A 22868-nucleotide genomic window follows, 5' to 3' on the forward strand; every position below is an offset into this window, starting at 1 on the left:
GATGATGTCTGTTTTTTTTTAAATTAAAAAAATGTATTTTTGGTTTGAAAATGTAGATAGATGTAATAATATTTAAATTATCAGAAGAAAAGCAATACCACATGAAAAATATAAGTTAGAACTGTATTTCTAAATTATTCATGCAGAGTTACGAAATAATTAGCAGCAGAAAGTACTTCCAAGTATCAAAAATAAAAAGTATTCACTGGGTGGGAGAATGCCTAGTATCATTATTTCTGTGTAAGAAGCATTTTGATCATTTTCTTTCAGCTATTTCATCGACGGTTGGTTGCATCATGTTTTGTAAACTGACCACATGCAACATTTGTGTGCAACACCCTGTTTTTCAAAGTAAGTACAGCTGTCAGATAAATGTAGTTGAGTAAAAAGTACATCATTTCTCTGACAAATGTAGAGAAAAATAGAAGCAAAGTACCTGAAATTATACTTTAACAAAAGAGTTTCCCTAAAACAAGAGTTCAGTTATTATTTACTCACCCTCAAAACAATGGAAAGATGAGTGTAGTGCCATAGACCATATAACATTTCTGGAGCTTCACAGCAAAACAGTGCTGCGGCATTTTCCTAAACCACTGAAGTAGATAAGGATGTTAAGTTTAACAAACAAACATATAATGACTTCATACGACTTTTTGGGACTAATCCAGGTCCCCAGAAGCCCCAAGTTCCAAAATTGATATGAAAAGACAAATATATACTCTTGATGCACAGTTGAGCTTGTGCATTCTCCCCAGACAGGGTGTGTCCTAAAACTGTTAGCCCAGCAGCTAACATTAAGATTTCGGCTTTTTAGGGTTGTACTTTACAAGGAGAGCTTTTATTTTGCTTTAATAAGTTTAATGTGTGGTCACCCAGTGTTCATCGGGTAGGCTAATAATCTGAGGTTAGATGACCAAACATGAAGTTTTAATAAAGGCAATGAGAAGCTCACCTGGTAAAGTCATGCAGGCAACCTTGGTTGAGGTTTAGGGTTTGAATCTTCCCAGCAGCTTCTGATGCGTGGAGTACTAAGCCATCATGGGCCATGATGTTGAAAAGATTTCTAAAGAAAAAAACAAAACAAACCCAAAACATTTGGACGTCCAGTCAATCTGGGTGGCCAAGTTTTACAGCAAAAAATACATATAGAATTTGAACACTGAGCCTCAAACCCAGTAGTCTGGATGAGGCGTGTACATAACCAGAAGAGCTATTTATTAGCTTTAATAAATATTAATGTTTGATCATTCACTGTTTAGGCAAAGTTTGGATGACCAAACACGAAGATTTAACTGATGCAGATACTGTAGCTGTTTGTGCTCAGTATGGAGCTATATCACTTTTTATAATATAGTAGTATTACGTATATTTTAGTTTTCTTTGTGTGTTTGTAAACAATGAATTTCGCCCAACGTGAACTTGCAAAACACCCTGACATCATTCATAAAATCTCCGACGAAAACCCAGATCATGACGTCAGCTACAAAGTAAAAAAAAAAAAAAAAAAGAAGAAGAAGAAGAAAAAATATGTGACGTAGTAGCCAAGATGGCGGCTCCCCTTTCCACGATGAAATTTTGGAAGCCGGGTAAGTACGAAAAAACGCATAAACGAGGCTGTTCATGCAATTTTTCCGTGTTTGTATTTATACCCGGGCGGCCGCTAATGTAGTTGAGTCGGTCTCGGTTCGGGTTCGGTCGCTTTTCACGGCCGCTGCGTGCTCTGCAGACTGTCGGGCACGAAAACGTAAGCTCTGCGGAATCAAAGTGTGACCTGCCAAAATAAAACACACAAGCTTGAGAGGAGAGACAGCCACACGACAAAAACACGCCGTTAATGCGGCTTTAATCGCTCACAGGTCGTTCATGACGGTGTCGGGACATTGTGCTAACACCCTGGCGGTCGTCCTCTCTAAACCTCCATCCGCCTGCTTGCGTTTTAAATAAAACATCTCGTCTCCACCTTCACCATATGTTCATGCTCCAGGCGCCGAGGCTCCGGGGATCTCCGAGGAGCGGGAGCTGAACACAGAGACCACCGGCTCCCCCATCATCTTCAACCCGCACACCGCCCTCTCCATAGAGAAGCAGCGACAGAAACTCCCCGTTTTCAAGGTTTTCACACCAAGTCTCTGCATGAATGATACAACAGCAGGAGTGGGAGTTGTTTGATTCAGTGGTGTTTAATTGTTCATTCTGAACCTTTTTTTGTTTTGTTTTTGTCATTGTTTCCTATCCAGCACAGAAACAACATCTTATACTTGGTGGAGAGCTTCCAGACTGTCATTATAGTTGGTGAGACAGGATGTGGAAAGACAACACAGATACCTCAGGTTAGTGTGATCCCTGCATTTTGTCACTACTTTGAAAAAAAAAAAAGAAAAAAGATTCCCCTCAAAGTCACATATTCACCAACTCTGACAGCCAGAGGCTCATTATTGCCGCAGTGGACTAACACCCTTCATGTGGTTTTGCTCACACAGAGATTTTTTTTTCTTCACATGACCTTGTCTTGATGCTTAGTGGCCTTTTTTCTGTTTTTCTGACCACATCAGCGAGGCTTTAATTTATGCAGAATCTGCTGTTCTGCAACATCAGTGTCTCCATCTCATGCTTTGTACTCCTCTCCTTGTTTTTTTTGATCTGATCATCTGACTCCTTGCAGTACCTGATGGAGGCCGGCTGGGCGGCCGAGGGGAAGGTGATTGGAGTGACACAGCCTCGCCGTGTGGCTGCTATCTCTGTAAGTCTCGCCACCGCTCAGCCTCTGTCGCCGTTCGCCAATGTCATCTCACTGCAAGACATTTAGTTCACAGTGACAGAAGGACACGTGCCTGCTTCAAATTCAAATCCTCGATTTCCGCCTCTCTTTCCTGCTGATAGGTAGCTAACCGTGTGGCAGAGGAGCGGGGGGCCCTGCTGGGACATGAGGTGGGCTACACCATCCGATTTGATGACTGCTCTGATCCCCACGCCACAAGAATCAAGGTATTCCCCCACCAGATGTTTGACGTCTGCATTAAAGGCTGTCTAATATTCGGCTCCTTCTTTAATTGTGCCCATGTGCTTTAGTTCCTTACAGATGGCATGCTGGTGCGGGAGATGATGGCTGATCCTCTTTTGAAAAAGTACAGGTAATGAAGGCGTCAGAGTTACATAGCTAATTTTCACTCAAACCATGACAGTGAGACAGGGAGCCAGAATGACAAATACCAGCTGCCTGAAACCGGCAGTGAAAGTAAAAGAAAACAGTCGCCTTTGTACACATAAATTTCTTATGAAGACCGGGATGGATTCACTCTAATGTTTTTTATCATGCTGTTTCTCGTCAGTGTGTTGATGCTAGATGAAGCACATGAGAGAACCCTGTATACAGACATCGCCATCGGCCTACTGAAGAAGGTAATGACAGCTGATTCTTTATTGTTCAACTCTGATATGTACTTTATTATCCATTAAAATAAAAAAAAATCCCTAAGAGATTATAATGCAGAAAAAAAGGCTCAAGGTGATATAATTATTAAATTCCCAAAAAAGTTTACAGTTTAAATGCACAATAAAGTAATTGCTAAACTCTTTAATATCCTGCCTCCACTGCATATTGAACATGACTACACTATAATTAACTATGATATCATATAGCAGCAAACAACTACATGTTACTACAAAGATAGAGTGGAGTAATGGCAGCATGACCAGAGAATACGTTCCCACTTTTTAAGTGTGTGTTGTGATCCAAGCCTCTGTTCTTTGTTTTGGTGGCGTCATGTGCATGTTGGCGCAGGTGAGTTACATGCTAAAGCTGTTAAAGTGCCCCTGCTTGGTGGTACGTAATGTTACAGACTATATGATTGGCTGTATGACTGTTGATTAGCTGTTACCAATATTTTGATTTTCTTTTCTTCATCAAAGGTTACAATGACTAGATGCTAGTTGCTGAATGTCAGATATAGCACCTTTTGAATACAACTGTGATCTTTGTCACAAGGTTTTGGTAGCCACGTTTGAGGGGTCATTAAAAGAAATGTGTGTACATCAGCTGATATATTGATATTTTTGCCACCTGATATTGGTATTGTTGTCAGCCCCAAAAATCGAGTATTTTTACTTATTTACAAAATAAAACAAGCCAATAAAAAATGTGTTAACACATGCATGTTAAAGAATTTATTAACCTTACTCAGGCGTGTTTTGCTTTATATATGGCAGCTCCAAAAGCATAGCTAACTGCTAATAAATTCATAAATAACTATGTATTTATCTTGCTAAAGTGACAACAAAAGCTTCTAAACAGTCTGTAAACAGTAAACAAGTTTTTATTAGTGCTTCGAAATGTCTTATAATCGACCAACTAGCCATGAAACTAATCCTAGAAGTTTTTTGCCTTTGAACACTGACTCAACCTCTCGTTTCATGATTCTCCTCCAGATTCAGAAGAAGCGGCGAGACCTGAGGCTGATTGTGGCCTCTGCCACTCTGGATGCCAAGGTGACTGCATCATTAAGATGAACAGATATGCTTGATTCGCGAGAAAGAGAGAAAACAAAGAACGGAGAGAGGGAAGAGTTGATGTCAGGTCGGATCACATTGTACTGACATCCGCGATACTACTGATGAAAGAAAGACACAATCAGGCCACGACCGCGCTCAGCATGAAGCAAGTCAGCTGAAATGCTGTATCAGACATCTGCTGCACTTTCAGTTTAAAAAGGTTTTTAACCACACATGCAAGGTGTTTAGTTTTACTGCAGATCCGAGTTGCATCATTTTTAATATGTCAGATTTAGGGCACAGAGAGTTTTACATTGTTGCTGCAAACATTGGGAAAACACCAGCAGATTGAATATTATTAACTTCCTCTCTAAATGAATCTGGCAAATGTCACAAGCTGCTTAGCTGGTTTCTGTACAGTAATTGTAGCTGCCCTGACTGCCTCATTGATGTTTTCTTTCCTACCTGTAATATCATCTGAAGAAATTCCACGACTTCTTCAACCTGAACGAGTCCGGAGATCCCAACAAGGACACGTGTGGAATTCTGACGGTGGAGGGACGCACCTTTCCAGTGGACGTCTTCTACACCGTCAGGTAGTCAACACACCTAATCCAGTGTTTTAGACAAATGTGTATGATTTGCATAATTGTTTTTAACTCTTTTGTTCGTTCTCAGTCCAGTCCCGGACTACGTGAAGGCAACAGTGGAGACGGTGCTGAAGATCCACGAGACGGAGGATGACGGAGATGTCCTGGCTTTTCTAACTGGGCAGGTGAGCGGCCATATCTTTCATGCTACCCAACCTTATTGTGATCATTTCCATTCAGCAGCTGATTGTGTTCTTCTTCTTATTGTCCCTTGTGTTTTTCCCCCTCAGGAGGAGGTGGAGAAAGTGGTGTCCCTCCTCCAGGAGCAGGCCAGGACTCTGTCACGATACGGCATGAAGAAACACCTGAGAATTTTGCCCATGTACTCTGGACTACCATACGCTGAGCAGATGAAGGTCTTTGAGAGGGCTCCCTCCTCTGTTCGCAAGGTAAATGTTTTGGTTTGTTTAGATGCATTTATAGATTCTGAGTGAAGTTTGCATTTCCACCATTGTAGATAAATTCCCAATTCCAAGCAATAGCCCCAAAGTAGGATGATAATCAGATTCAATTGCTTTTTCACGTCTCTCTATCAGATCTATATTATTCTGAGATGTGTGCAGCGATTCAAAGTTCTCTTAACATTTATTCTGGCAATCTTGTAAAATAAAAGTACCCATAAGTCATACTTCATTTAAAGTAAGATGTCATGTTAAGATATTACTTTATTAAAAATGATAGTCGCCCATACGAATAGTACTCGAGTCAAGTATATTAAATGTACTTAATCAAAAGTAGTTTCCTGACGATAAATGGATTTAAAGCTATTCCAAGGAGCTTTCATTTTTTTGTTGATTCTGGCGACACCTTTGGACAAACAATGATAGCGTGAAGCAAGGTAAACTTTATTTTAGTGCCATAACCAGACTACAGCTTCTTTCCTCCTCATAAATTAATCTTCAGCATTCCACCATAAGCTTTAAAATCTTTTCCTGTGATAATGGTTTGACTTGAGTTTTTCTTGATAATCACTAATCATTTATGCCATTATCACAGAATAAAAAGATTTTCTTGAAATCTCTCAAAAACAATTGACCCATGATCATTGAGGGCATCTACAAGACAAAAGCTGGTAATTTAATGTAATATCCAAAACGTTTGACTTTCTTTCCTATTTGCTTCTTCCAGGTTGTGGTGGCCACTAACATAGCTGAGACCTCCATCACCATAAATGGCATTGTATTTGTCATCGACTGTGCGTTTGTGAAGCTGCGGGCCTATAATCCTCGCACTGCCATTGAATCGCTGGTGGTTACTCCCATCTCCAAGGCTTCAGCCAGCCAGAGGGCTGGGAGAGCTGGGCGAAACCGACCTGGGAAATGCTTCAGGCTGTACACGGGTATGTGAGAGTTTGAAGGAACAGAAGGAAGATGATGAAAATATGAGATGAATGCACACGTTGTTAACATCTGTGGCAAAGTGTTGCAGCCTTGTCCTCCTCCCTCCACCCTCTCTGCCTGTTTTTCTGTCGCTCTTTGTCATTTCCACCCTGTGTTTCTTATTGCCTCTGCTCCTTTCACCAGAGGAGGACTTTGAGAAACTGCCTGCCTCTACTGTGCCAGAGATGCAGCGCACCAATTTGGCTCCTGTCATCCTGCAGCTTAAAGCATTAGGCATTGACAACGTGCTGCGGTTCAGCTTCCTTTCTGTGAGTGGCTCACTTTGCATCCATGGGGTGGCTGTGATGTGTTCACCCACTGTGAAAGGAATTGTACTTTACATTTTAATTAGCGAGAATGGCCCTTGGCCTCTGGGGGGAAATGCATAGAAACCATAAAATTAATTCAGTCATTGTATAGTTAGATGTAATGACAAGACTTACGAGGTACACTAGAGTCTCACTTAATTCTGTCTTTCGGAGTCAATAAAAGTTGGACTTTAATTTTTCTTTATGATCTTGCAGCCTCCTCCAGCTCAGACGATGGTTCAGGCACTAGAGCTGCTCTACGCTCTGGGAGGTAAGAAACAAAACTGTCAGCACGATGGAAAAGTAAAAAGGGAAAATGTCCTTCAACTGCAAGAATAGTGTTCAAAATTCAGTGTCGGCAAGCATCTACAAGCTAAGGTGTCCTTGCACATGATGCAGAATCTAAACCAGCTGTGTGTCTGTTGGCAGGTCTGGACCATTACGGCCATTTGACTGATCCCATGGGTGTGCGGATGGCAGAGTTTCCTCTCAGCCCCATGTTTGCCAAGATGCTCCTGGAGTCAGGAAACTTTGGCTGCTCCAAAGAGATTGTCACCATTGCGGCAATGATGCAGATTCAGAATATATTTGTTGTGCCGCCCAATCAGAAGAAAGCTGCTGTAAGTGGAAAAAAAAAAAAAAGGCTTTCAAAAGGAGCGTGTTGTACTGGATATTTGGCAGAAATGCTCTGTCAGCATAACAATTAGCACATTTTTGCTATCTCACCCGTGCAGGCCCGAGAGCACAGGAAATTTGCAGTGGCTGAGGGAGACCACCTCACCATGCTGAATGTGTATGAAGCATTCATTAAGGTACAGTGTGTGTATATGTACAGTCTGTAGCTCAGCGGGTGACAGTTGACACAACACGGAACTCAGCAAAAAACAGGGAAGAAGTTGACCAACATCAAGACTCTGAAATATTCTCCTCTTTCCTGCAGCACCAGAAGAGCTCCCAGTGGTGTCAGGAACACTTCCTCAATTACAAGGGTCTGCTGCGGGCTGTGACTGTACGAGAGCAACTCCGGCGTCTCATGAACAAGTTTAAGGTACCACGGACTTCCAGTGAAGGTATGTATGCGTTCATTTTATGTAATGTGAGTTCATACCAGAAGAGGTCTTGTTTTTAATCTAGTAAATGTGTGCTACTTTGAAGAAAGTTGAACTTAGTATGAAAACATGGTAGTAACCTTTTGCATCAACCTGTTATACAAAAAGAAAACCAAAATAGTAATTTGACATGTATATTGCCATCTTTTGCACAGGTGACCCTGATGTGATCTTGAAGTGCATTGTATTAGGATTTTTCGCTAATGCAGCCCGCATTCACCATTCTGGTTCCTATCGGTGAGAGTTAGATATAAGACTTTTCTCAGCGAATGATTGTTAGTGTCTGTGCATGTTAAATTCACATGTCACACACACTTGCGTTCCTTTGCTCTGCCAGGACTTTAAGAGATGATCGTGAGCTTCACATCCATCCCAACTCTGTGCTATTTGGGGAGAAACCTCCAAAATGGTCAGTATAGTTTCTTAACGTGTTATCTCGTAGAATAAACATGATTTTATTTTAATTCCTTATTCTTTTACATTTATGTTACACAGAATTGATAGTTTATCAATTTTCATGTACATTGAGTGTAACATTTATGTTCTCCTGCTTAAAGTTTTTCCTAGTTTCCCCACTGTTTATAGATGTTTGGCTCTATGAGGCCATGCTTCACATTCAAATGTATAAAACTGTGTGGAAATTGTTTCCCTTTTCTCCTTTTTAAATGTTTTTTGTGCCCAAAATAGTTTGCAATTTTATGATGTGTGCTGTATTAAGACTGTTGCCAAGACTGTTATACATTACTGTGAATATATCATGTAAATATGACATTGTTAAATCATTGCATCAGAGTAGGATGCATTTCTCTATCCAATGAGTTCAAATTGGTGGTAAACTTAAAGTTGATACTATCTGCAACATTATCAGCATTCAAGCCAAAGTTTCATGGATTTCATAACAAGTATGGGCTCTCTTTCTTCTTCCACAGTACAGGTCACCTAAGGCCTCTTTTATGCTCTGACACACAGAATGATTGAAGAGTTTTGTTAATTGAGTTTGAACTGGTGAAATCAATTGGTAATTAGGCTCTGGCATTTTGAAGGCCAGTGGTTTCCCACTCAACAAAGTGTGCCAAATGATGTTATTTGTGCTGTACAAGTCATTACAAATCTTTCAGAGTGAAAACAAGGAAATTGTTCTTGCAGTTTAGCAGTCTGGAGTTTTGTTTTTGATACATGAGCTTTGAGTTTTCAGAGCTGTGTGCATGGTTCCAGTTTTTCTGTGTATTCAACGGAGAAAAACTATAAAAGTTTTCCATTGTCTCGTTTCCAGGGTTGTTTTCAATGAAGTGGTGCAGACGGCTAAATACTACATGCGTGATGTGACTGCTGTAGAGTCGTCCTGGTTGGTTGAGTTGGCCCCTCACTTTTACAAGCAGGCCAAGGTAGGTCGAAGAAAGAAACTTTTGTGATTACATGACTAGTAACAGTCTAGTTTCTAAAAAGGTCAGTTCGTTGTTGCTGGAGAGCAGCCCCAGTTATGTTGAAAGTGTGTCGCTGTTTTATTATCGGTTTTAATCTCTAAGCCTCCGACACCAACATGTAGCGACTGTTTTAACAGTCTGCTAGCGTGATTACTCCGATTTAATATTAACTCAGTCCTGTCCCTTTCTCTTTCAGCATGGTTCACTGGCAAGCAAGAGGTCCCGGGTCCTCTAAATCTCGCCTTCATTTCACCACGACCGGAAGACTTGTTGAACTAAAAGGAGAAAACCCATCTCAGTTTGCCACTGTGCTCCCCCCTTCCCCCTCCATTTTATTGTATATAAAGATGTAAAATATATTTGTTGTCCATATTCACCCGCACAACCCCACTACACTATGTGGCCATGCTAAAATGGGATCATTGACATTAACAAGTGTGACTTGCTTCATTTGAAAGCGTCCGTCTTACGCTTTGGCAGGGATTTATATTTGATTTGTGAGAGTAAATGGTGATGAATGTGAGATGAGATCGGGCTGTGCCTGATGAGTGTCCATTCAAGTGTGGTCATGTAGTTCATTCATACTTGTACATAGTCAGAGCAGGCTCAGGTCCAGGGAACGGCTCAGGTGCCACAGGCCCGTGCACACCTGGTTCTTTGCTTCATTATTTTTTTAATAGCTGTATTTTCCTGTTACATGATAACTAATGGAAGACACTGGAATGTGAGGATGTTTCCCTTTGAGAGACGAATGGCTTTTTTTTTTTTTTTTCTCCCTTTAGTTATTTCTTTCCCCTCATAGCCTGGGTGCCTTTTATGTTTTGAATTCATTTAACTTATTTCATTTCCTGTTTAGATTTGAGTTCTCAAACTTTCTGTACCTTCATACAGAATGTAGTGATATATATATTTTCAGGAAATTTGGTGCAGAAGGAAATACATTTCTTTATTTTTCGGTGAGCCTCAGATCCTACATCCTAAAATGATACTGTGAAAAGACGGCTTTACTTTTTGATCATTGTTTTCTGATCTGTATTGCCACTTAACTACAGTCTAGCTCAGACATAGTGGCCTTGTCACCACTCTGTGCCAGTTTTTCTTTATCAGCCTAGTTCACATTTCATTTTCAGGTGGAATGTGTAAACGCACCCAAGCATTGTAAATGAAAAGCTGTGAAATCAAAACTAAAAAGTGCCATTTGTTCCTGTGATGACACACAGTGCATTCAGACGTGCATCTAAAGCCTCAAAGAAACAGTAGCATTTATTCGATTTCAGCAATCTCTTTGGCCATCCTAATTGCTTCTCCTTTAACTGTTTGTCTCCGTTCAAGCAAAACAGTATTTGTGCTTTTTTCCCCCTGTTATTGTCAACACCATCTACCTGGAGAGTTACAAAATGGCCAGTTATTTGTGATTTCCGTGATCCATTCCATAACAGCTACATGTGCTCTACATTTCTGCTTTTGTTTTTATTTGTACTTTGTTGTTTTTGGCCCCGAAAGCGTAAGCGAGCAGTATATTGTTCAAGGTTTGTCATTTCACCAGTAAGGTCACTGTCACCAAAATTTACTTCTGCCTGCATGGTTTGTCATTTATCTTGTTCTTGGGGTTACTACCACTGTAGATTCAGTGAAACTGTAATCAAACCGCAGAACAACACATCACACCGTAGCTAGGTAAACCAACTCCAATTAGATGGATATACAAATGAGGTACCTTTGCATGTAATAATGGTACTCTGATGTAGACCTATAGACTTAACATCATCTCCTAGACTTATTGCAAATGAAAACATTCGCGAGATGACTTGTTTATCCTCATTTGTGCTGATACTCTTGAGTATGTATGCAGCCAAAGCAGTAATCTGTAGACCTGTGTAATTGCTCACCACTGAGATTCAAATTGTCACCTGTCATTCCTTCCTCACATCCTCAAATAAAGCCTTATTGTCATGCACCAAGTCAGCTTTTGACTTATTTGTTCACAGGTTTTGCTGCTGAACTTTTCTTACAGTGTGCGACGCTGCCAGCAGGTGTCACTGTTGTATTACAAACAGCTTGTACACTGAGCGATTCAGAGGACTGACAGTAATGTGAGGGCATTTAAGAGAGTCTGTAGCTTTTAGTTCTACATGTGATGTAGTGTGAAACTTCATAAATAGTCTTTTTGCTGTTGACACATGGGCAAAAAAAAAGAGGAGTTTGATGATTGAACAAATAATCCCATTAGAGGCGAAGAAAGGATTAGCGTAAGGACTCTGCAGTAGTGGCCCATTTATGATGTCTTCATGTCAGGTGCAGGGTGTAAATATTGTTTGGAAACATTAAAAAAAACAAAAACACAATATAAACAGACACAATAAGGACCTGAAATTGCACCCTGTTATATTACTTTAATTAGTGTGGTCGCAGTGTCAAAGTGTAGTTTTTCAGACCCTCATTATTTATTGAATCAGCTATGGGACAGTTATCTTCAAAATGCATTTCAGTCTACTACTCTCAAGAATTATAAATATAAGCTTAGGACGTGTCTGAGCTGATCATATCTGACTATATCTGACCCTTCATCACCTCCCTTTTGTCAAGAATCGTCTGAACACAACTGTGCTTGCATCTTGCCTGCACAAGCTCTTAAGTACTCACAGCCCCATTACATTATCTTATGTTGTGCTTTCATTTTGAACTTATCTTTGCTTTTGCTTATTTGTGTGGATTACATGACATATTTGCTTGTAATGTGACTTTCTATGACTTTCTATCTAGGTTTTTAAAATGAATCTCATCAGCACTATCTGCTACTTTACTTTTGTTGCAGTGTTTCTGCTGTTTTGTTTTACAGTGAAAAATAAATGAATACAATTCAAACGTACATTTCTAAATTCATGTGTTCAATCAAATTACCTATGACTAGAGACCATTGTGGGCCCAGGGACTGTTCTAACATAGAGAGATTGTGTGGTACATGCTACATATTATTCAAGAATTTCTGTTTCATCAAAATATCACAAAGTAATTGGTATACTGACAAACTAGGCCCAGCAACACCGGGCAAATTCGGGGCATAACGGACGGGCAATTGAGTGCAGCCGTGCAGGCAACTTTCAGCCACCAGGGAGCACTGACTGAGCGCATAGTTGCTTAGAAGCAACGGAAGAAGGAAGAAAATGGCGTGCTATCGCACCTACGTTGTCCGTCCGACTGGTCCACCTGTTAATGCGTTCATTCTGTTTGGCAGGTAGCTAGTCGAAAATATGTGTCTCGCCAGAGTATTACATACACAAACGTTCAACGGAAAGTGAATAAGGTGTGTATACTAGCTGATAATGAATTTTCATGACAGACATGCGTTGAAAAGCACTTTAGCTAGCAAGCCTCCATGGCTATGCTACGTGCTAGCCCCGTTTTTGACCGTTAGCTAGCTGCTATACTGCAACTAACCCCGCCATATTTTATGGTTGGCAAATTCTTTGCTGGAAATTAGTTTTCTAAGTAAACCTAAAAAAGTACTCTAAGGTTAGGTACAATTTTGAGGCAGTTTTCTCATGCTAGCATTAGCGTCTACCTCAGAGTGAGCTTTTTAAACGGTTTAAGGAAACCAAAATTAAACCAATTACAGGTATTATGTTTGGTAACATTAGGTCATTGGAAAAATAATGTCTCCATCATGTTTATTCTCTCTCTGACAAATGGAGGCTTGGCTATAAAAGAGTACTTTTTCTTGACCCTGTTAATGTTAAGCTTTCAGTTGGGGTCATTTGGGGGCAGCAGAAGGACTTTGTCTCTCGAAGCTTAGGCCAAATGGTAGCATGCATAGCTTTAGGTGTGCCCTCATATGTGCCATTCTCCAGTTCTACCTACTCTTCTTGTGTTTCAGTGGCATGCCCCTATCTCAACTCACTGAGCTACACACTTAACATTAACAGACCTTAAAATTAACCTTTGGTAAGGGCTCCCATAGAGATGGCAAGGAGCCTTCAGAAGAAGAAGGATAAAACAGTGTTGTTCTTGAAATGTTATTTAGGGAAAGAGGAAACAGTCAGACAGTGTAGGACAAGAAGAGTTGTGTTTAGGGTCCCAGTGCAGTGATTGTTGGTTTCCTTTATAGATGAAAAGAGTGAGTGATTGTGGACTTGGGCCAGGTTTCTCAAACCAGCAAAATGACTAAGGGTAAATGAAATTGGCTTCTTAACAGGCACTGCATTTCAACTTACAGTATGATGGTTAAAGGTACATGATTTGGGTACATCTACATGCCTGGGACAACTGTAATGTCCCAGGCAATGTCTGTTCCTCAACAGATCTGTCATTATTTCCAGCGCTGCAGCTAATGTCTATTTTCATTGACCATCAATCCATCCATCATATTTTTGATGAATCAATTATTTGTGTGGTCTTTTTAAATGTCTTTTGTAAAAGTGTCGATCAGTGTTGCTGAAGCCAAGGACGGCATCCTCAAGTTTCTTATTTTGTCCACAACCCAAAGATAAGATCACTTTACAGTCATAAAAGGGTAAAGAAACAGGAAATATTCACATGTAAGAAACTGGAATCAGTGAAATGTGACTCAAACAGATTAATCAATTATCAAAATAGTTGTCTCTTCAATTGATAATTCACAACTAATTGATGAATTGTTGTAGCTCCAGTTATTTCAGTTAAAGTACAGGGTATGGCAGTTTGTTGTGTTGAGATCAGTTAATCAGAAGTTGTTATTACACACTATCCAATTCATTAAGGCATTAACTGTATCAATTAAGAGGCAATGCAAATTGCTGCCCACACATCAGTCAATCGTGACTGAATTTCCCACCGAAGTAAATTAGATATCTAAACATTAATTTTTACCTTGTTGTCAGCAACTTGATGGTTGTCTGGTATTTTAAGTAATCAGTTTTGAGCTACTGTCAACCATAGCCTTTCTGAGCATCCAACAAATGAGAGGTAGGAACTTTTGCAAAACCTGAGCAAATCCAAATACTGTAAAGCCTGTGTAAAGTACACCTTAGTGTTTTCTGGTTCAAAGAAGAACATCATTTGTTAAAAATAGGGGAGGGCAGTCAGAATGTGGCTTTGATTACATTTTAATACATTTATTCTAATATTTTATTTAAACTACTATGTGAAGCTGCTCCTTGTTCCAAACATGTTTTTTCCTTCTTAATATCACCTTTTATTATGGAGATTTGGAGTTGAGCAGCATCACTGACTCTGCAAAAACAAAGATTTCATACAAAAAATAAAACACAACCACCCCACTTTAAGCAATCAAAAGCTTTAAATGTCATGTGAGAAATTGTCTATTATTCAGTTGTGCGATTAATGATTTTATAACAAATATGTCCCAGTCTGAGGTACAAGAAGTGTTGAATCTCCAAATAGAAACCAATTAACTTTTTTTTAAACAAAGTATGAAATGTGTTTCATTAGGTCTTAATGTGTCCTGTATGATTTTTAGGGATCCTTGGAAGCACAATGGATGAAGCAGTGCTGTGACTTTGTATCATCTGATGTGATGATGGCTTCTCTTTGCCTGGTGCCTTGAAAGAGGACAAAAACAAGTAAGGATACATTGGGTACATTTCTACATGTATTTTTTAGTTCCACTTAGCTGCCCATAAGTGTTGTGTAGCCACATACATGCGATGTGACAGCCGGAGGTATCAGTGATTAATCGTGTGCATGTGACACGGACGAGGCAGCAGTTGGAGCAGGTTGTGTGTGCGTGGTTGAGTGTTCCTTGCCATATTTCAGTGCTGTCAAAAAATCATTGACATGTTCCATCCAATTCAAAGAATGTTTAACTGTTTTCAAAGGGTTTGATGGGAAAGCAAGTGATGTGTGACTTGTAATTACCCCCTGTTCAAAGTTTATACTTGTTTTGAAAGACAACAAAGTGGTTAATATTTCTCCCTTCAGTGAACCACCATGATAAGTGCTTTCTCCCAGTGCATGATGGTCTGATTTCTTGAAGGGGTTTAACGTGTAGCTTTGATTTCTGTTTCCTCCATTTAAGTTTGCTTTGCTTTTATGAACACGTTTGGTTGTATGAGGATTTTTTTTTATTTGGGCAATGTTGCAAACCAATGAGCAAAACTGCTTTGTGGCAGAAGAGGCTTATGTGACTTTTTTGCTTCAGTGTGATAAAGTGAGTTTTCATTTGAGATGTTTCATTTGCTGGATAAGCCAAAAATATACATTCCAGTCTGTGTCTTTGTTATTGTTGAAAAGCTGCTTGTGAGTAACATGCAGACTCTGATAAAATATTAAATTCTCTTCAAAATAGAGCTAATCATATTATCTGATGAAAAGTTATGTTACCATACCATTTCAATACTGTGCAGCTCTAAGATGCATGTGAGATTCGAGGATTATGCTCAACACTGTCATTGACGTAACAATAAGAGCTCCTGCTTGGACTTTATGGCAGTTAAGCACATGATTCCTTTCTAACTGCGCAAAGTGGCAGTGATAAACATATTTTCCAAAATTAACATGCTGTGTTAAGTTAAGAATTAAGCTAAAAAGATTGCATCTGTTTAGCTGTAGGGAGAGAGGAAATAATTTTGCAATCATCTGAAAAATCACGAGTAATAAATTAATTAAATCCTTTACTCATTAACACAAAATGTTAATATCTTTTGTACATGGAGCGTGGATGTGTGTTGTTATCGCTCAGTAAATTTTTCATAGCATGAACGATAGGCTCTATTTTTCTATTTTCAAACAGCTGTATGCATGTTAAAAGAAAAAAATCCAAGAGATTTCAAGCACAGGAGGATTTTTTACATTTGGGAGGGAGGATGCAATCAGTAGCATGGGACTTGCAGAGGCCTCCTCGGGTGACAAATTGAAAGTGTCTCGGTCTAGTTTATAGCCCTGATCAGGTCAAACGAAAAATATTGGAGGTCTGGGTGAGGAGACAGGCCCGCCTGGTGCAGATAAATGGACTGATCATTTCTTATTGAGAAACAATTCCTAAAAGGTAGTTTACTGTGTGACTGGGGAAGCGGCGAGCGGAGAGCAGAACACGCACCCACTGCTCCCTCCCTGACCCTTCCTCCACTGCCGGAATTAAATGGATAGAGAGAACGCGCGTTTCTGATGGCACTCCTCCGCCAGAGAGACACTCCATTTGTTATGAAGTAGGGGTTCTGATGAAGTGTAGGGAGCTCCTCTTTCTTTTTACCCCCTTTTTTTCATCCTTCCTTTCTCAGGCACTACAAGGCCGGCCTTCAGTCTGCTTCACATGAAATGGATGGAAGGAGCCGATTGAATTTTACACTCCCCTGGTCATGATTAATGAGTTTGGTGTGGGGCGTCTTGGCAGTGAAACTCCACTACCACTAGCTGGTGCTCAAGCTCTCCCATCACTGTAGCCTAATAACTTTGCTGAGAGGTGGAGGATAGGGGGTGGGGGTGGGGATGGTGTTGGCTGTTAAAGCAGGGCAGTTTTGTTCAAGAAACCGGTCCTTTCATAGCCCACAACCCCTTCAACTCTTCTCCCCCCGTGTTAATAGAAAATCTCTTCTCTTGCCCACTCACTCATTATTACTTCACGGTCAGGTTCTTAGTGTGCTCTGTACCCAGTGTTACTTGGCAGGCTGTGCTGTAAATGTCAATTTATCACTTAACCCATTGTTAAAGGGTGAGAGGACTAATAAAAGATGCCAGGTCATGTTATCGGATTCCTTAACAGATGCTCATGGTGCTGGTTTATGTATTCAGACTCCATGCGTGGAACTTAAATTACACCAGATTTCCCAGAGTGGAACATTTGTCTTTGAAAATTCTTTTTTTATTCATCTCTTGCAGGAAATTAAAAAATGTGAGCAGGAGAGTTGTAAGTACGTTCAAGAACTAAACGACACAAAGAATTACAATGGCTTAAGTTACAAAAGACATACACTTAAAATAAACTTTTGATAATTATATAGTATTATCTTGTGAATAAGAAAATGAAGTCGCCAATCGTGACCTGTACTCCTCCAGGCATCCTCAGGGTATCTGGTGATAAGAGACCCATATTTAATGGCATTAATGGCAGTAAGGCTGGGAGGAACTGGACTGGATTTACAGAAGTGCCTTAGATGAGAGATCAATAAAGAGGTAACTGAGTGGATAAGCCAGACTAAGCAGGAATAGGAGCAGGTTTAATTTTGCATAAATAATGTACAGTCTGAGAAGGGAGAGGGAGACAGAGACAGTGCAGCCAGATGTCAGCTCGATCTTTCTTTTTTGTAATTTATTTTCTCCATTATTCAGTCGCAGTTTATCTCATTTTCTCTCAAATCACCACAACATATTTTTCCTTCATTTCGTTTGAGTCATAATTTTGTTTCCTCATCACTGCTGTTCATCTATTTCCACATTAATTTTGCCAAGTACTATACAAATATACGATGTGTTTATACAGTTATAGCCCAATAGAAGCCCTATAAGTGGATTGTATGTTGCCCTGCTGGAACTCCCAGTGCATCCTTCTCTGTAGTCCAAACCCTGCTTCGATCATCAGGACTTCAGAGGATGATGGATGGCGCTGTCTCCCTCCAGGTTGTCATAGCATCTGTTGCATGGTGCTCACTGTATCCTGCTCTGTTGATGCTTGCATGCACACAGATAGGTCTCCACCACTGTTTGTGTATGGGCCGTTTGGTGGGTAATGATGGAAAATGAGAAACACAAACCCACCTTTCAGCACAAACCTCCCGACGTTTGAAATTATGTATGTTTTTCATGCTACAGGTAACAAGGTGAACACAGAGGGTTTTTTGAGACTAGCTAACATTAAAAGATGACATCCAGGCCACCTTTTGTCTGAGCTAAGCTGACTCTAAACAGAATGGGTGTCTGGGTTGAAATGGTTTAAAAGTGGCTGGCAGGTCCATCCTCTACTTAAGTTGGTGGGGGTGAACATATAGAGGGAGGAGAGAGGAGATAACTGGAGATAAAAACAATGGGAGAGTGACGAAGGGAGGGATAGCTGAATGAGGGAGAAATCAATAGGAAATCAGTGTTTGGGGAGGGCCTGTCGTTTATCAGGTGACACGGTTAAACAGCGTTAAGGCACTAAAAGTGAGAAAAATATGGGCCATCCCCATGCTGGTATTGATCACAGTGGAATGGGGCGGCAGAAGGCCGAAGCCACTAATAAAATAAGACGTATCTGAGTGGGAATCAGCCAGGGATCGATGGGCACGGTGATCAAGGCCAAAAACATCTTCACTGGGATTTAAGCTTGTACTGCCTTCCTGTGCCCCCTTTACACACCCCAGCATGAACAAGGGGTGGTGTGATTGGAAGTGGTGGGGTCACTTAGAGGCCCCTCAGGCTAGACTTATCTGTACCATGAAAGTTTGACAAAGAGGGAGTAGGGTAAAAACATGGATTGGTAGTGAGAACTTGAGGGATGGGATGAGAAAGGGAAATTAGCTTTTTATCTGTCATATGCTTTAATTCATTCAAATGTAAGTACTTTTTTCCTAATCTATACTGTTACTTTTATCTGTATGGCACAGTGACAAAATGTCTCTTCCACAGTTTTTTTTGATCACTTAAGCTCACATGTCGAAGTGTCTTTTGGCACTGAAACTCAAATTCATATAGTGGTCAGGCCAGAACCTTGCATGGCACCTTGCTGCAATTGGTGTGTGAGTATTTTTGTGAATGGGTGATTGAGAGGGAAATTATGAAGTGCTTTTGAGTAAGAGTTTTTAGGTGTTAGCTGTTACTGGAGCTCTGCTGTCGGCCACAATGACAATCCTGCAAGATTTTGCATTTCCCTCTCTCTTTATCTTCATAGGGCCTCATTTAAAAGCTGCTGTGTTGGTGTCATCACAGCAGAGGTTTTGTACCAGAATGGGCCATAGCAAAAAGAAAAAAGCAGGGAAATTAGTTGTTGTGGCTGATTAACATCTGGCAGTCGGCATTAAATGGAATTAAAGTGTTTTAGTATTATTCCAGTGTCTTATTTGTGTTTCAGTATAGAAGCAGTGATGTAAATAGACAGGATATCTCTATACAGACCACTGTTTTCTGATTGTTTACCAGTTCCTCTCATGTTCTCTTTCCATTTATTGCACACCAGATGGAGAAAGAAGGATTCTTTGAAGCAGATATGATAGGAGAGGTGCTAACAGAAAAGATAAGGCCTGCGGTTAAGGGACGCTCATTCCAGTAATTCGAAAGTCTCATTTTTGTCTGTTGTCTTTGTGTGCATATAGTCTTCTGTGGGGTAAATAGCCCAAAGTGTCAATGAGGACACTGGATGTTCTTTGTGTTTGAGACCCCTCTAGACCCTGTCTGCTTTCTGTACTTGGTATATCTTTCAACATCACATACATAACACTGCAAAAACATTGTGTAATAACAGCTGGAAAGCTGCTGTAGTTCTTGGAACATTCTGGTCCATCTTTCAGCATGCTAATGAGCAAGCAGCTATGCTATTCACAGGATTTCGAAGGAAGCTTCCTGTGTTGAGCAAAAATGCCAACTGGCTAGTGCAGGTCAGTGGCAGAGGGCATGACGAGAAAATCTGGATAGTTCAGAGTTTTTATTCAGGACAGGGAGGTTACATGGGCCATGGAAGTCTTACGAGAAGCGAGTGGAAATGCTAAACACCCAATGACCAGAATCAGTGTCAGTTTTTTCTTCTATCTCCACATTTTTCTGCGCCTTGTACCGCAGTATGTTTAGCAAGTGCTACAAGTGAGAGGCAACTGAGGAGAGAGCAGAAGTGTGACAAATAGCAGCAGATCATGCAGAAAATGTGCAATGCTAAACATCAGTTACTGCACATGGGAGAAATGGTGTGTTTGTGCAGTGTTTGCTGTCCAAGGAGTTCTGGTAGGGAAGTTAAAAAAAATAAATAAAACAGGGTCGCTCTCACATCTGGGGACTTGGAATTGAATACATGGCTTCCTTTTCACAGTCTAAAAAAATTATGTTGAGGAGGGCAGAAAATCTTGCTGGGGTTTTGAGTTTCTTTTGATGTGTCCTGATGGCGATTATGAAATCCAATAAAAGCTAATTAGGAAATTAGGAGGCAGATCAATAAAGGTTTGCTCTGGTGGAGCATGCTGTTTCTGTGTGTGAGTGTGTGTGTGTGTGTTGGTGGGGGTTGGGGGTGGTGGGGGGGGGGCGGTCAGTTACTTGTCGACCTCTTTTTGCCCAGGGAGTGTGTTGCAGCTCTGACCCGGCCAAAGCAATTGTTACTGATACTCCTCTGTGGATTCAGTTTGCTCTACGCTCACATGGCTGTAATTTATATTTTGTTGACTGCCAGTTTCTTCGTCCATGTGTAATCTGATTCTATGGGTTCTCATTTTTGCTAATTCCATCATCTAATGTTACACCTAATGTACCCGGGAACCTCTTTATTGCTCCAGCTTTGCTTTAGTTACTTAATTTATTTATTTAGAGTTGGTTTAACCACTGCGAAAACAAGTGACGTAGTGGTGTTGCACTGACAGGAATTTGATGGAGAGTTGTATGAGGTTTCTGTCTTGCCCTTGTCTTGAAAGATGGATGGCTGAGTTCAGATTCTGTATAGACAGCCGCACTATCTTGAATTTTACGCCTTCAGCACTTTTACAAAAGTGAGCAAAAAAGTTTAATATTCATGAAATTAATATCTTTGTTTATGATATCCAAACTCAGCAGTGCATAAAGTATATCTGGACATTTTTGTTTCAAACCTTCATGTGAGAAACAAGTGTAGAACCAGTACGGAGGGACAGCAACCTGGTTCCCACCGGGAATGGGGTTGAAGGGTATGGTGGTGTTGGAGTAGGGGTTTGATTTGAGGGTGTATTGGTGAGAGGTGAGTTCAAGCCATGGGCCTGTAGGATAATAAATTAGTTGCCAGGCCAGGCCAAGAGGATCGCAGGGTGTATTGGACAGTACCGACCCCTCCCCACTTCACTCTCCCACACCCCAGTCCTCTCCTTGGCCCTACATGCCGCCCACCGGTCGGTATGGAAACGGGCCTTATTTAGCGGCCGGACTCGTCCGTGTCCGTGGCTGCCGATTTGTCCTTGTCTAATTACGGCTTCTAGCTGCTGCCCGCGTGCACATGACTAATGGAGGGGCCGGGGATGGGGAGGAGCGAGGTTGGGTGCAGGGGGGAGGCTGCAGGGGAGGAGGAGGCAGTGGACGACCAGGCCGGCCGCCGGTGATTTGTGGACCAGGCACTCTGTCATTGCCCTGGACCCATTTGTCTTCAAGAGGAGTCGGTAAGAAGAGGGGTGGAGGGGATGGGGGTGGCAGCGGTGGGGGCTCCAGGGCAGAAAATGGTTTACAATGACTCCCATTTTCCAGCACTTTCATCCTTGGCCACAACAGCGTGCATGGTTTGCCAGCGATGGGATGGACTGGGCGGCTGATGTGATGTAGGATATGACAGAAACCTTGACAGCTCGCTGCTGCTATTTCTTTTTAGGGGGCTGGCTTGATGGCCACCCTCCCTCTCCCCTGAGAGCAAGCCTTATCTGTTTTCTGCCTGTCATGTGGCAAGAGCAGAGGCTCCGTAGATTCAATGCTCTGCTGTCTGGACTCTAACTTGGAGACCAATTTTATCTCACATGTCTCTGACTATGCACATACATCACCCACAGCTTAGACTTTGGATGTTTTGTTTTCTTTTTTATGTCATCATTCAATGCTCAGCATGTGTAATTCATCCAGAGATTATAGACATTAAAAAAGTTAAACAGTAAGGTCCCATTTGGTAGGCATAGATTAGATATGTAGCAAAGAGTATCTGAGGTGCATTTTGTGCCAGCTTCCCATTCTCTACTGGCCTTTATTCAGCATTTCCCTCCTGTTTTGTGCAACTTGCTGAAGCCACCTGCGTCCCTTTTACACCTGGGGTCCTTATTAGACCCGAGTTTAGGTTTCTTCAGCCGCACAGACAGAAAAGAGCAGCAGTAGGGCAGGAACTACTAACACTGTATTGATTTTACACTGTTTTTTATCTGCCCCCCCCTTGCTCTTTCTCCAGGTCTTTTTAAGTAAATAAACACCAGATTTGTCATGTTTGTCCGAGGGGGGGGTTCGATGAGGGGATAGGGGGTGGTAGTGAGAGGCCAGGCTCAGGCCTTGCGCTGGGTCAGCCATGATTCATTCTGCCATCTCATGGATGGAGGGATTCTGGTAGGATTGTTGAAGGGTGCCTGTGGAGCCTCTCTCTGACCTCCCTTGCTCCTGTCCCTCCCCTAACGCACCCGGGCAGCCCCGGTCCTAAATCACCAACTGTCAGTGTGTTGGCAGAACAATGGTGCAGGGTCTTCTGTTCCATCTCAGGCTCCAGCCGACTGGACATGGTTTCCTCCATCGTTAGTGTGAGCTCGTACCCTCTCTGGTCCTTCCCGGCCCCTGAGCCCCAAAGGGCCCAAAGGAGGCTTGGGGTTAGGCTTAGCCTGATGGTCGGATGAGTCGCTGAGCTTGAGGACCATGTGGGGGCAGGGAGTAAAGAATGTTGCCTCAAGGATGTTATATCTCATTTTTATTTTCT

The 22868-nt window shown here is 41.4% G+C and overlaps 1 protein-coding gene and 1 long non-coding RNA gene across 14 annotated transcripts in view; both read left to right on the forward strand.

Annotated features, from left to right (window-relative positions):
• The first annotated feature begins 1453 nt into the window (after positions 1-1453).
• zgc:158828 (probable ATP-dependent RNA helicase DHX35) lies at positions 1454-11320 on the forward strand. The gene is made up of 21 exons (XM_037105357.1): positions 1454-1586; positions 1985-2112; positions 2238-2330; positions 2663-2740; positions 2881-2985; positions 3070-3131; positions 3330-3399; positions 4426-4485; positions 4972-5084; positions 5167-5263; positions 5369-5527; positions 6267-6477; positions 6662-6786; positions 7042-7096; positions 7255-7445; positions 7560-7637; positions 7766-7895; positions 8090-8171; positions 8272-8343; positions 9208-9319; positions 9555-11320. Exons 1-21 carry the CDS (start codon positions 1547-1549, stop codon positions 9591-9593), a joined length of 2100 nt encoding a protein of 699 aa, XP_036961252.1. The 5' UTR covers positions 1454-1546; the 3' UTR covers positions 9594-11320.
• A 996-nt stretch (positions 11321-12316) lies between these two features.
• Positions 12317-22868, forward strand: part of LOC119022914 — a 191331-nt gene continuing 180779 nt past the window's right edge. For all 13 annotated transcript variants that reach the window (XR_005076114.1, XR_005076118.1, XR_005076116.1 and 10 more), the window contains exons 1-2: positions 12317-12662; positions 14814-14916. This is a non-coding gene — a long non-coding RNA (uncharacterized LOC119022914). The remainder of the gene's footprint in view (positions 12663-14813; positions 14917-22868) is intronic.

This window comes from Acanthopagrus latus, chromosome 7 (assembly GCF_904848185.1).
Source record: "Acanthopagrus latus isolate v.2019 chromosome 7, fAcaLat1.1, whole genome shotgun sequence".
Taxonomy (NCBI): Eukaryota; Metazoa; Chordata; class Actinopteri; order Spariformes; family Sparidae; genus Acanthopagrus; species Acanthopagrus latus.

Coding starts and splice junctions, on each gene's coding strand:
- zgc:158828 (XM_037105357.1), top strand. CDS start 1,547: ATGGCGGCTCCCCTTTCCACGATGAAATTTTGGAAGCCGG. Junction 7,097..7,254: donor GCTGCTCTACGCTCTGGGAG/GTAAGAAACAAA, acceptor GTCTGTTGGCAG/GTCTGGACCATTACGGCCAT. Junction 8,172..8,271: donor CACCATTCTGGTTCCTATCG/GTGAGAGTTAGA, acceptor TTGCTCTGCCAG/GACTTTAAGAGATGATCGTG.